Consider the following 14,074-nt stretch of genomic DNA (forward strand, 5'->3'; position numbering starts at 1 on the left):
TGTCCAGCACACTCCAGCACTTCAGCCAGGATGTGCTGCTTGTCTGCAGAAGTGCTGCCTATGGGAATGCCAAACTGAATCTGTGGCACTGATCGTGGGGCACCACATCCAGCTGGAGTCTGCCAGCTCAGCTGTCAACATAGTCTTGGGACAATGATATCTGTTGGAGATAGACTTGGCCAGAGGTTTGTGGAAGCATAGAAAATAAGGGATGAATTATCTGAGCCCGCCTGAGCAGAGGATCTCTTAGTTCAAGAGAGATGTCTCTCAACTCACTTCCCAGGCAACCAGCTTCCTAGTTCAAACCCTAATGGCAGCAGGACGGAGTAGTATCCTATTTCTACTCCAAAAATTATTTGGGGAACTGGATCCAGTACCTAATAAAAATTTCCCATTGGCAGATAGTGTCTTCTAAGCCATAAGTGTGTTTGTCCACCAGAACTCAACTCCCATTCTCCTAACACTAGGAATCTGGGAGAAAACTGGTAGGAAATGTTTTTTTTCTTTGCTTTCTCCTGTAGGTATTGCTGTGCCTAGAGCTAACCTTGTTGAGGGGGCAGATGGCTCTCCCATCGTCAAAACCATTGTGACAGTCTACTACTGTAAAGACTGTGGGGAAGAAAGATGCAAACCATTCGATTACACAGACTTTGAAATAATTGGCAAAACAGAAGATGAGATATTTTCAAATGAAAAAATTCAGCTGGTGATCAACAAAACACACATTACTATGTGTTTTCAGCAAGAAAACATGTCTCATGATGGAGCTTATGTCATTTTCTGGGAGAAGGATGAGGGATTAGGAGAACCGTGTGGCATCCTGAAGTCTGGAGGTAAACTCAGCTGGAAGTCTTTGTGGTACACCAAGAATCCCTGGTTTTGGCTTATAATCCTTGGTTAAAGATCTTAGAAATGATCCATATTTATAATTAACAATTTTACCTTTCAGATTCCCTTGAAGATAGGAGACACAGCATGACAGAGGAGGGAAAAATCTGCTGTGAAACACAGACAGATCATGTAAACCCTCAGAATGTCCTGAAGTGCTACACTGGAGCGACAGATGAGAACACAGGTGACATCACTGATTATGGAGATCTAGATCAGTCTTTCCATAACATGTTTATCTGCCTTAAGTTTTGAGACAGTTTTGCTCAGACAGCTTGCTGTGGCCAGTATTAAAACAGCTGTTCCAGATATGTGTATATTTAGATTCGTATCTACTGAGGTCTTTGGAATCCTGATCAAACTTCATGTTCTTAGTGGCAGCCTTTGAACTCATCATTGACGTAGCTGAACATCTTGTCCTTATCAAATCCCTGTATCTGAAACGCATGCTATCCAGAAACATGCTGCTTTGAAAAATGTTTTTCCAGATCACTGGAAGACTTCACAAAGCAATTCCTCACATTTTCAGTGTATGAGCTCTTATACCTATTGTGCTTGGTTATTTTGGATGATAGACATATCTGTCCTGGTGGGAAGTCAAGAGATTGTTTTGAATGCTAATAGTCATTCCTTTGTTACAAGTATCTTCGTTAAGGTATCCAAAGCCATGGGCCATTTGTTCTGTCCTTCATCAGTTCCATTTCCCATACCAGCTCTTATGGGCTGCATCGCAGGAGCACTACCCACAGTTCCTCCCAGCAGATGCTTACGAGGCAGGCTCCTATCCTGGCACACTTGTTGGATTCTTTTGGATTCATTTTCTTCTGCTCTGCAGGTAATCATCAATATTCAGTCGGTGAAAATAACCAAGCTGGCCTCACTGTCACGTTCCTGATTCTGGGCATTTGTGCAGGAGGAGCACTGCTGTCCACATATTATTGCAAGAGGCGGTTCCAGAGACGTCAAGGTATGGTCTGACAAAACATCATGTTCCCGTGGGTAACAGGCCTTCACAGTCAGCCTTGGGAGTGGAAAAGGAAGCATACAGGGTTTTATTTCTGGATCTCATTTTCAAAATAATTGTTTACGAAGTTGCCAAATGATGTTCATCATGAAGGGGATGCTTGGCCAGCCAGTGGCATGAAAATAAGTAATAAAAGGGGAAAAACAACTGCAGTTAGTTTTAATTCTTCTAAGTACATCTTTGCTGGGATTTAATTACTGTTTTTTTCCTAGGACATATCATAGTGCTCCAGCAGACTCCTCCAGGTAAGCAGTGGCTTTTTTTGGTTTAATTATGGTAACTGTTGAGATCGCATTGCTGCAATGGGAGGAGGGTGCTCAGTGAAGGACTAGGTGCATTCACTAGGATCACATTCAGTGGGCGCCTATTTCCTCACTGCATCAAAGCAGTGTCAGTAGATTTTAATCCCATAGCTCTGACCATATACCCTGATGTGACTCTGCACTGGTTTTAAAACTCGTGTTGATCATTTACACAGCTGTACAGGCACATCTTTACCCTGACCTACATCCTGGAACCACCTTGGCTCCAGTGTTTACAGGAGCCTATGAACTGCCAGAAGCTGACATGGTTCCTCTCAGTTATTCAACTGCCCCATCCTATTTTAGGACCAAATGCTCCTGTTGGCTTTGCCATGGCAGTTCGCTGTTTCTTTCCAGAGGCTAAGAATTGAATTTCTAATGTAGTTTGTTTAAGGTTTACTTGGTTAGAAGGTATCTATAGCCTAAGCCTTTTATCTTGTGCTCCCTTTCTAGTGAATGGGGAGACACAGCTGTCTTGAAGACGATTTGTCTTACCTGTGAAGGTGCCTGTTTCTCTCTGGTGACTACAAAGGAAGCCAGTGATAACAAGCTGAGACTAATGAGTATCTGCAGGTAGATAAAACACAAGTTGATCTGTGAAAAATGTTAGTTACACAAGTGCTTGCAAAACTCAGTAAGGATAGTACAATGGTAGTATTGCTGTAGGTGTTATTAAGACATGGAAATAAACTGCTGGGATATGCAAAAATATACATCTAGTGGCTCTCTGGAAGTTCTGCTCTCTGGTGTTGTACTCGCTTATGATTCTCATTGAAATCAACCTGTACTTTTGGCCTCACAGCTATTTTTCCTTCAATTCTCGCCTGCTAGATTAATCAAACAAGTTTCTGAAAGCAAAAACCTCATAGTTACCTGAAACACCATCTACAAAAGAGAAAATGCCAGCCGTGCACCCCTCAGCAACGAAGCACAGCCACCAACTGAAGAAACACTTTCAGACAAGATCTTATAGTAACGTTCACAAATGTGCCTTCACCGCTCTCAAGCATTCCCTGAGGACTGAGATTGCCCAAGATGTTCAGCTCCAGGCCTTCACCAGCAATGCCAGAAACTTTCTGGAGCTCCTGTCTTCCCCTGGTGCTTGGCTGAGGGCCACCATCATCACAAGGATGAGTAGCTGGCCCAGCAGCACAGGCCTCGACCAGCTGACTCCTCTCAATGGATGCTCTGACAGTTTCAACGATGCAAATCAAAGTTGTTTGGAAAACTGCATCTGTGCTCAGGCGAAGTATGTGTTGAACTCTGTGACAGCTGTTCTTCTCTATGTGTTCTCCATGTCAAAATGCAACAGCATGGCTGTGGCTCTTCATCCTTCAGCTCCCAAGTGGTCTCTGCATTTACATAGGAAAGCATTTAGTGAGGTGACTGATTTGGTTAGGGAGAGAGGCCTGATCTTCAAAGCAGATGTCCGAAACTGAAATTGAAAAGTTAATGGTGAATGACAGCAAAAGATATGTTAAAAATTAACTTCAGAAATACAGAAAAGTGTCTGTTTTTCTATTTCACTCTTGTATTAGATGCAAGAGACTAGTGCTTCACACAACCCCAGCCATAGCAGTGGGGGTTTACGCTCCTGCTGACCAAAAATAATCTTAACTCAGCTCTCTATTGAGGTCTTCTAATATGGAGAGATTTATTTTTCCCATATATATCTTCATGTTCTTAGGTGCAGTGTTCAAATTGATGGTCGATGCTCTTTTTTTTTTTCTTTTTCTTTTTCTTTTTTTTTTTTTGCAGGCTGTCTTTTTTTTTATATTCCCTCAGGTTCTGAGTTCTTTGGGAAAGGGCCAACAAAATATTTGAGAACTTACATTGTATTAACTTGAAGGATTCAGATTTAATAGCGAGCAGATTTAATTTCTAATCTTCAACACCAGTTGGAGCCAGAGAGATGGTCAAGTTTTTAGAATGAAGATTACCAGCATGATTCTGCCCAGTGACAGCTGTTCAGCTGTCAGTCACAAGATGCAGTCCCAAGCTGGTCCTTGTGGCTCATCCAGACACCTTTCTTTGCATTTTTTCTGCCTTTCTGCTGCTATTGTGCAGCAGAGATGTTTGAGAGGTGTCACTACCAGGTGTTCTACTTTGTGGCTCCTGGGCTCTGTTTTCCTGGTAACACCAATTATCCAATGTCTTAGGGAAAAATTACTTCAATGATTTATACTCTTTGCTCAGAGCAAATGATTTATGCTGCTTTATGTGAGCTTTTACAAATAAATATATGCATGCAAATACACATTTCTTAAATAAAGATTGAATGAAAACACCAGGCATCTTGACTCAGTAAATGGCATAATTTGACAACTGTAATTTTGTTTTCATGAGTTTTGTGTTCTTATAAAAGTGTTAAGATTGGGGAAGACCACTACATCATCCAGTCCAACCATCCACCTACGACCAATATTGCCCACTAAACCACGTCCCTCAGTGCCACATCTCCTTGGTTCTTGAGCATCTCTGGGGACAGTGACTCCACCTCCTCACTGGGCAGCCTGTGCCAGTGCCTGACCACTCTTTTAGAGAAGAAGCAAGATGAACCTCCTGTGGCTAAATGCTCATGGCAATACAATGTCAACTTAAAAGTTGGCTATTCACTGGTAACCCTGTGTTGATCATGTTGTCTTTTGGCTTGTTCATCTCCTCGCATTCCCATGTGAATTTGGGTTTCTTCATGATAACTGATGAAAATTTCTCAGCTTTTGAGCATTCAAGAATTCTTCGGGAACATGTTTGTTCCCTGTCCATTCACAGAGACAACTGTCCTGCAAGAAGAGCTGTTCCTCATTATCAGGAGCAAGCTGTATCTGAGGTTTCCCTTTGCTGATGGTTAGCAGCTACAGAACATCATGCAGTGAGAAGCCAGATCCACATAAGAAGGACACAGCGTAGAAGCATAGAATACCCTCAGATGAAAGAGACTCACAGGGATCGTCAAATGCAACCCTGGCTACCACCCAAAATTTAAACCCTGTGTCTGAGAGCAATGTCGTGCTGGTAAGGCAGTGGGAGCACTGATTGTCTGCATCCATCGTGCTGAGTGCCCACGCTTCCAGCAGGGTGACCACATGTGATAGCATCCTGACGTGGCAGGGTGAGGAGCAGCTCCGAGCCCACCTGTCTTCAGCTGACTGCAGTGAGACATGGGTGCTTCTATTCACAAGTTAGAGGTTGTTCTAGAAACTGTGGGCGTTGTATGAAGTGAAGTGTGAAGTCAGAGCCTCTCTTTATAAATCTTTCCCCACTCTCTTAGTTGCTGGGGAGAGGGAGCTACTTTCATTTAGTAAACAGCTGGTGGAGCTGGAAGGTAACAGGTCAAGTCGTGGCACACAGCACTTCGGGTCTTTAACTCATCAGTTGAGTTAAATTGAGAAGATCAGCTAAAAAGATCTTTGAAGATGCAGCGGATGTCCCCTCTCCCGTTTGTGTATCTCTTACTTCTGCTTCTCCCATTCTTCCCTGGCCAAAATGGTACGTACAACATAGCTGCTCTTACATTTTCTTCACTCAGTTATTTTCTTCTCCTTTCTTCCTTTTTTCTTCCTTTCCTTCTTTCCTTTTTTTCCCTCTTTCCTTCTCTCTTTAGTTTGCCCTCTGGATAATTCACCATTAGCAGGTGGAACTTTGAAAAAACACGCTCTGAAATTTTAGAATGCATTTTTAGAAAATAAAAAATAGCTCTTCTAAACAAAAGTAACTCTCTGTAGAAATAGCAGATGATGTTTTCCTAGTAATTCAGTGTGAATTGTATCTGTATTCTCAAGGCTGACACGGAGAGACCACTACTGGATAGAAATGAATGTTGATATTTGGTATGGATGTGATCGTGGAAAGTGTAATAAAGCCGTACCAGAAAAATGAGATGTTGTATATTGTTGTAGCTACTGAGAGCACAAGCTGGAGGCATACTTGGGGAAATCAGGATGTCTGAGGGGAAGAGATGGAGAAAAAAAATGCCCTAAAGAGCCAGGTAGCTCCTTTGTTTTCTCCCATGATCTGAAGTCTATTTTCATTGATAATAACTGGGAAGGATTGACTTGAAAAAAAGAAAACTTTCCAAAAATCAGCATATTTGAAATGAAGATGCTTTAAAACTGATGGTAATAGGAAGTGTTTTTGCCGTGGTTGCTGCTGGTTGTTAAGGAATTAATCCTGATTTCTGCAAATATAATTTAATTCTTGAACTTTTTTTTTTTTTTTAACTCTGATCTTTTAGAGAAAGTGATTGACTGGCTGTGGCTGCTTGCCATTAACTACTTGGGTTATTATATCACATAAATGGGATTCAGCTTAGAAGTGCTGATTTCAAGGCTGATGGGGATGAACTCCTGAGCTTTCTTTCCCAGCTAGTTAAATCAGAACACACTGCGCTTCTCCAGCCTTCTCAATTGCCCACTTTCTCTTTTACTTTGAAAAGTAATTGCCAATGACTCGTGGATTGCTTTAATTTCCTAAAGGTAGGAGGCAGAATGTTCTCCTTTCTGGGCAGGTTGGATTAACTTAGTGTATCTAAATTCCGATGATGTCTATCTGTTTTTGACTTCTGTGATTGCTCCCTTATTAAGGTGAGTTGTTTAAAGTATGTATGGCACCTTAACCATCTCATAAACACTGAATACTTTCTACACTGTTTTCTTATCAGATATGCAATAGACTCTATTTCATTTTTCTTTCCTTGCTTGGAATGCAATTTCCTTTCCATGTTTGCCATTTGATCTTGATTCCACACTGTTCGCTCTGTAAGCACTTCTTGTTCAGTTTCTTGTTATTTTCAGGTCATTGGAGAAACACAAATGTTCTCCTTACATGTTTTTATACCTTTGTTTCTTAATACGGGCTGTAGTACTATACCTCCTGCTGCTCTCTTCCTGTGAAGTTACATTATCGAGTTTCCTGATTTCCCACTGAAGCTTAATTTTTCTTTGAAATCCAAATTTTTCTTCTATTCTCTGCCATTCTGTCATCATTTGCAAATTACCTTGATATATATACATCAAGATATTATGATTTCCATTGCATTTCTTATTTGTAGGTAAAGAAAATGTATGTATTGAATGGCCAACAGACATTATCAGTGTTTGGGAAGGAGAATCCATTAATATAACTTGTTTAAAGAACAGTTCAGAAAATGAACTGGGGACATACTTGAAGACTAGCAGACCATCAGCCAATATTGTATACATTTCCACCAGGAATACTTCATTTATACATCCGGATTTTAGAAATCGCACCACGTATTTAAAAGAAGGAAACAATCTCACAATCACTGTGCACAACGTACGGAAATCTGATTCAAATATCTACCAATGCACCAGCTATGTTAAAAACAACCATCACAGCAAGCAAGACTGGAATTCAGTCATTGTGATCGTGAAAGGTACAGTGGTTCCACTCTATGTCTTATGAATTAATAAATACAGAGATTTATTTTAAATAACAGATTGGGAAAAAAGCAGAGAGTCTAACAGAGCATTATGCATGCTTGCTCAGGTAATGTCTTGATTTGAAGTGTAGGTCTGTTCCCTGAAAAGATGGAGAAAACACATCAGCTAGAACGCTATCAACAAACCCCCTAAAGCATCAATTCATAATTAATTTCATTCTTGCTACAGATTTGCAGTGAGTCAGAGGCGTTACTGCAGAAGTTTGCAAACAGTGAGAACCCATGGCTGTTCTTACAGCAGTCTGAGAAATCTTTACGAACATCTGGCAAAGCAATGAACCATTTTTCTGGTAGTAGTCTCTGCAAATCTTTTTCGTTTTTACCATTCCACCTTAAATGAGACCGCAACAATAAGGAGGAAGCTGGTGCTAGGCAGGGTTGGTGGGTTGAATGTCAGTGATACAGGGATTCATGTTTTATCTCTTTTTAGAGGAAACTTCCCTGCTCATAGTCATTTCTGGTTCAATTCTGGAGAATTCTGTCTTTTTCTTCTTTTATTTTCTGCTCTTTTCTTTTCCTTTTCTCTTTTTAAATTTTTATTTTCATTGAAAGCAGGTTGAGATGTTCTTCAGAAGACTATTCTCAGACATACCTACATTTCTGGTGTGACCCTCTAACCTGAAAATATCTTTACTAAAATTACAGTTTTCTTTCTTTCCAGTCCCCAAGGAATGCAAGAATTAATTTATTGCTGGATCAGTAATGGGCATTTAAACCTACTTATCACACTCCTCTTTGACTGTGGCTTCTCTTTTCAGATTTCTTCACTGTGTTTTCTCAAATGAATTCCATCTTGTTGGCTATATACAGTTTCTCCAAATTATGTTTTAAAATTATCTTTTATATCTTTTTGATTCTGAACCTTTTCTCTGAAATGACTGCAACCTTTCCAGAGTTATCTTTGCACAAAAGTGATGAGTTGTCTTTATTCCCTCATCTACATTGTTAACGATAACATCGAAAAGTATGGAGTATACTGAAAGCGTGCAGAGATTTAGCCTTAAAAAAAAAAAAAATCAAAATTTCTGTGCTTTGTTTTTTCTCTATTTGTTCCCTAGTTAAAATGCAATGTGTTGTCTGTGGTAGCCATTAATCTCTTTTTTTTTTTTTAGCTAAAACCAATGGAGTCATTGAACAGTCACCACTGTCTATCCGTGCTCAACAAGGAGAGTCTATCAACATTACCTGTGTGTTGAAAAGCTCGCTTGAAGATGAAGGCACCGTGTTGCTCAAGACTCGCATGCAACCTGAAAAAGTGTTCTATGTTTCAAGTCAGAACACTACAACTATTTTTCCCACTTTTGCTAATCGCCTGGAGTATTCAAAGCAAGAGAAGAAACTAGTGATAACTCTCCACAACCTACAGGAAGACGATACCGACATATACGTATGTGCTGCAGGGCTGAAAAATTCCTCTCTCTCAGTCAATGAAAGTGGCACCATGGTGCTGGTTAAAGGTACTGTTTGTTTAATCATAAATAAGTATAGGCATGCTAGAAAACAAAAGGTAGAGTAAAAGCTTGTAGAACTTTAGTTAAGGCAGGTAGAAAGGCTGGGAAGAGCGCTCGACTCCCCTCACTGTTGTATTCCAAGTCCTAAATAAGCACCGTGCTTTTACCTGCCATTGACCAACCAGAAGGGAATTTTAAAAGGGGAAACTCTCCATAATCACATATCTTAACAAAGAAAAAGGTCAAAATCAGACAATAATCTCTTCACTGCGTGAAAAGTCTGTTTTAGAAAATGAATCGGTGCTTTTAGCATCAGTTCTATCACCTTAATGGGACTTCAAGTGTCTGAGAAATCATTCATTGTAGCAAGTCTGTGCTAGGAAGTACAGAACAAGTCCTCAGGCGTTTACTTAGAGCAGCAAAGATAACAAAAATGATCTCTTATTATAATAGCGAGCAAACTGTAAGCATATTTTACAGAGCCAGGGCATATTTTACAGAGCCAGGTTTTTGATCTGCGGGTTATTGTTGTAACTGTTTTTAAGATGAAGATGAAAACAGCAGTGTAACACTTGATTTTGATGTTACCTGTGCAGTTTAACTCTATGCATTGGACTTTGATGGGATCTTTGAGCAATTAAACAAAGGTTTACACAGATGTTATGAGTTGTGAAGGATCTATTTGCAGCCTGTAAATTCCATAATAAAAATAAAATTGTACCTCTCCTCATTTTTATACTACTACTAATACAATTCCACATGCAGGTGGGAAGCAGACAGAATGCAGTATCGGTTCCTTGGCCATATACACTCTTAGCAGTGTGGTAGGAGTGCTGCTATTATCTGCACTGATATTCTACATCTTGAACTGTATCAATGTAAGTATGCTGTTACCATGCAAAAGTGAATCTGAATCCAGGTTGAGTGAATAGGTGTGTTTTCAATTACAGTCATTGTATTAAATAGTAATTGAATCAAGCAAGCAGTTGATAAACCTAAGGTTTTGTATTGTTTCCTCCTTGCCCTTGTTTAATGTCTGCTAGCTGTAAGTTTTTGGAGGTAAATACTTCTTCTTATGTTTCTGTAGCATTTAGTAAACTATGAGATAGTGTTTGCTTTTCAACAGGGAAAGTTGGGTAAGTTCTGAAGTCAACAACACAGCCATGCATCTTATCTATTTCCCCAAATGGTGCAATTCTTTATTCTGTTTTGCTTCTCTTATTCGTTGTCAATCGTGATAAGAAACTTCACTAAGATTTTTTTACATCCTTCTTTTTTTTTTTTACAGAAAGCACCCAGAATTTTATTCACTCTGGGGGGTTTCTACACTCCATAAACATTACTCAAAGTTGTCAGGGTCAATTTGCAGGTCAGACTCTTGTGTTTTACTTGTAGCTTCAGAACAGCTAAAAATAGTAGCATTATATCATTGTGGAAAAATCAAGGCTGTGGGAACTGATCTTTTGTGGCACTGGTAATGAACAAAAATTTACAGATCAGCATTATTTAAGTTGGGACTGCAATTACATCCAAATCTTGAAGGAACTTTTAGCAGGATTCCATAAGGCTGACAATGCAGAGTGAAATGATTAGGCCATGTTTCCACATAAATCTCTAAGAGGCTATTGTATTCCAAGAGAAATTTAGCAGTATGTTTTTTCACAAGCAACTGGACTACTAGAAGATAAGCTGGCTCCAATTCAAGCTCTCTTCTTAATGGCTGCTTGCTTTGTTTTGCAGATGAAGAAATTTTTCCAGAAAAAGAAAACAAATGTAGTGTATGAAGATATGTCTTTCAGTTCTAGAAGCAACATCTTAATCAGAACTAACACTTACTCCAATTAAGAAGCTGCAGTGAGCTGGTACCACACGTGGATCGACTGTTCCTTTTCAGGTGTCTCTGAGAGCTGCCTTAGCAACTTGATGTAGTGGTTGAACAAGAAATGCTATCACCTACCCTATTTAGCAGAAGGAAAAATCTGCCTTATTTCCAAAGCTGTTTTTACTTATTTTGACTGCTTGTGAAATACCTCTTACTTTTTCATGCATAGAAAGGATGGAGACACACATATTTGCACATATATTTGCAGCACGGTGCGTGAAAAGCAGTATTTTAGGAGTGTGTGTTTGGCTATAGGCAATATGTGAGATTGTTTCTTAGACTGATAGGTAACCACTATGGAAAAGGTGTGATGGTTTGAGAAGTCTGGTTCTGAGCTTTAGTAAATGCTCAGGAAGACCATAAGAGGTTTGATTAATAATATGCAATAGATTCACTCACGAATGGAGTATGGCTTTCATAAATGTCCATGTGAGTCTGCTCAAGAGCTCTGGTAGCTAAAACTACTCACAAGTTAAGGCAAATTCTGACGAGAATTCAGAAACTTGGGAACAGAGTACATTAGGAGTTAAGGGCTGGATATGTGTGGGTTTAGCTCTTCAAAGATCAAAATGGCCCAATAAAATTGCAGTCAATTGTAGCTATTAAATTAGTGACCTTGTTGGAGGTATGGCATGGTTGGAGTCAGTCTTGACTGTGTTGACACGCAAAGTGATTAGACTTGGTGCATGACGGCTTTGTAGGAAAGCAGGAATATGTGATATGCTGGTGTTGCCTCAAACTCAAGATGCCTTAAAAATGACACAGCAGATTGTAATTCTCCAGGCTGGTGACTTTAGACAGTACGATACAGGGTTAACTAATCTGGGATAAAACTAATGCCAACACTCCAGCCTGGGCACAGCTGAGCCTGATCCAAAATCACTCTTAAGAGAGAGTTTAGCAAAAAAATTTTCATCAGCTCTACATTTTAGTTGGTAGTGGCTTAGAACCCTTATTTAGGATAAGCACAGGTCTCCACAGCTGAGGAAAGGTAACAGTTGTCCTCAAGAGTGTTGGGTTTTGCAGAGCTGGGTCAACAGTGCAAAGAACAGTTTACAATTTTGCATGCCCAGAAGAACATCAAATTGCCTAATTAAGAGGCAGGATTGACAGAAGTGGCTTGTGGCATCTGAGGACAGGCTAGAACTAGAGTCTTTATTTACTGATGTGTCTGTTTATTTTTTGAAGGACAAAGGTTGGTTTGCCCTTCATAAGTGTGCTTAGCTGGTGCTGAACCAGGCACACAAGGTCTTCCATGACAAGCCTGCTGCTTGGGAGAGGTCATTTCCTTTAAATGTCACTTGTGAAATGCTGTGCACCAGATCCAAGGGGGAAATCTGTTCATCCAAATGTCTGGTGGGTCTGGATTTCCCTTGGAGCAGAGGTGTGTCTGTTGACTGCAGATCCTGCAAGTCTCATGTAGCTTTACATGGATAAACTGATGCTTCTGATCTGCGCCCTGGGGTTTTACACAGTTACCTGTTACTTTTGTATGTGTATTAAAGACTGTTTTATGTATTTTGCAAATGAATGCTAGATATTTAATGGGCTGTTTCGTGTAGATTACAATTTAAAATAAAGTGAAACAAAGGCTTTTTTTTTTTTTTTTGCAAATTTCACCTACCAGCACTTCAAATAAAAAGCATGATGTTTTTCTCTTTATTTACAAAGTCTCTTTTGTTTGTTTGTTTGTTTTTTGAAAAGCACTGTATCGCTCATCGCTGAACTAAACACAGAAGAACACTCTGAAAGTTGTGTACTCATGCAGTCCTTTAGTGGCAGGTAAGACAAGGCTCCTAAAATGCCAAAAGTGTCAAATGGTGTTGGGGAGGAATTGGCACGTCCCTCGGACAGCCCCTTGTCATGATGACTATGGCACTTGCTAGATCTAGAGCAGGAGATGGCACCCTACCACTGTGGGCTCTATTTAATGTTTGTACTGTGTCTTTGCCTTCCTCGTTGCAGGAGTGCTGAAGGAGATTTCAGAAGAAAACAGGCAAAGTTTGGAAATAAATCTGCTATTCCTGTTCCCACAGCGAGCAGCTGAGACAGGCAGACATTTTGTGGGCCATTTCATGAGTCAATGATGGCTGTGGATGGAGGGGGGAGGGGGTGCAGAGTGGCTGCCAGCACTGCTCTCAAGGTGGACGCAGCTGTGGGGTCTTGTGGCCGGGCCAGCACAGCCCTCATGGGTCCATGTCCCCTTGTGGGTTCTGGTTCCCCTCACCCCAAGGCCTCTTCAGGAAAGAGCACCTTGGCACCCTTCTCTGTGCACCCCAGAGAGCTGCATGGAGAGAACTGTCATAGCTGTTAGTCAGAGAGGAATGGGTTCCTCCACTTTTGCTTCCATCTCTGAGAAGCTCAGCTCGTGCATAAGTGTAGTTGTTCTATAAATTAGGTACTGTATGGGAATTGCTAAGTCAAGGCCTGAGCTAATGGTTGAGCACCTGGTGAAGGGACACAGCCAGCCTTGGGACACAGGTGAAAGCAATTCATCTGCAGGACTGGAAGGAGTGGAAACAGGTTCCAGCTCTCCCAAACCTCATTTAAGAGCTGGTTGCCGTCAGGGAAGGGTCTTACCTGGAGATTCTTGCTTCTGGAGTACTTGTTGAGCCCCGATTCTTGATACAGGTAGGTAAATTTTTCTTTCTTTATCTGGATTGTGACCATTATCCTTTTTTGGATAAGTTAGAACTGGTTATCTGCTATTGCCTTTCCCTACAGATACTAATCTAGGAACTAAAGTCCCTGTGGTCTGTTGTGTTTTGTTGTAAGATCTGCTAGCTGATTTGGGTTGCTTCTTCCAGTTGAGAGTCACACCAGTAGAATACCTGAAAATATTCACAGGGTCTACAAGTAAAGCCTCAAATGTCAAGTATGTGAAATGGGATCTAACAGGGCTTTGCTGGAGCTAATGTTAAGGTTATAGCAGAGGCTTTCCTCCAGAGCATGCCTGCTTGGGAAGGATAACAACACCTTACTCTGCTGGGCTTTTGAACCCATCTTTGCTTTGTGTGAATAAAAGACTACAGATGTTGGGGGAGTCAGGGGGGAAGCGTAGAGGTT

At 40.6% G+C, this 14,074-nt stretch overlaps 2 protein-coding genes across 10 annotated transcripts in view; both read left to right on the forward strand.

Moving 5' to 3' along the window:
- Nucleotides 1–5,706, forward strand: part of LOC104913753 (uncharacterized) — a 36,657-nt gene extending 30,951 nt beyond the window's left edge. For 5 of the 8 annotated variants that reach the window (XM_019621643.3, XM_010721254.4, XM_085240102.1 and 2 more), the window contains 5 exons: nt 522–833; nt 950–1,075; nt 1,724–1,855; nt 2,125–2,157; nt 3,017–5,706. In XM_019621643.3, the coding sequence (XP_019477188.1) occupies nt 522–833; nt 950–1,075; nt 1,724–1,855; nt 2,125–2,157; nt 3,017–3,045 (632 nt within the window). In that variant the 3' untranslated portion in view covers nt 3,046–5,706. Of the gene's footprint in view, nt 1–521; nt 834–949; nt 1,076–1,723; nt 1,856–2,124; nt 2,158–2,667 lie in introns of all 8 variants that reach the window. The other 3 variants (XR_014887432.1, XM_085240103.1, XM_085240105.1) reach the window with 3 other exon arrangements.
- Nucleotides 5,568–12,878, forward strand: CD7 (CD7 molecule). Of its 2 annotated transcripts, XM_010721259.4 has the most exons (5): nt 5,568–5,703; nt 7,265–7,609; nt 8,788–9,132; nt 9,892–10,004; nt 10,867–12,878. In XM_010721259.4, exons 1-5 carry the CDS (start codon nt 5,631–5,633, stop codon nt 10,969–10,971), a joined length of 981 nt encoding a protein of 326 aa, XP_010719561.2. In that variant the 5' UTR covers nt 5,568–5,630; the 3' UTR covers nt 10,972–12,878. The 2 variants fall into 2 exon arrangements, with proteins under 2 accessions (XP_010719561.2, XP_085096227.1); XM_085240101.1 differs by lacking the exon at nt 7,265–7,609 and having other exon boundaries at nt 5,570–5,703; nt 10,867–12,877.
- Nucleotides 12,879–14,074: the final 1,196 nt, after the last annotated feature.

Source organism: Meleagris gallopavo, chromosome 20 (assembly GCF_905368555.1).
Source record: "Meleagris gallopavo chromosome 20, MGAL_WU_HG_1.1, whole genome shotgun sequence".
Lineage (NCBI taxonomy): Eukaryota > Metazoa > Chordata > Aves > Galliformes > Phasianidae > Meleagris > Meleagris gallopavo.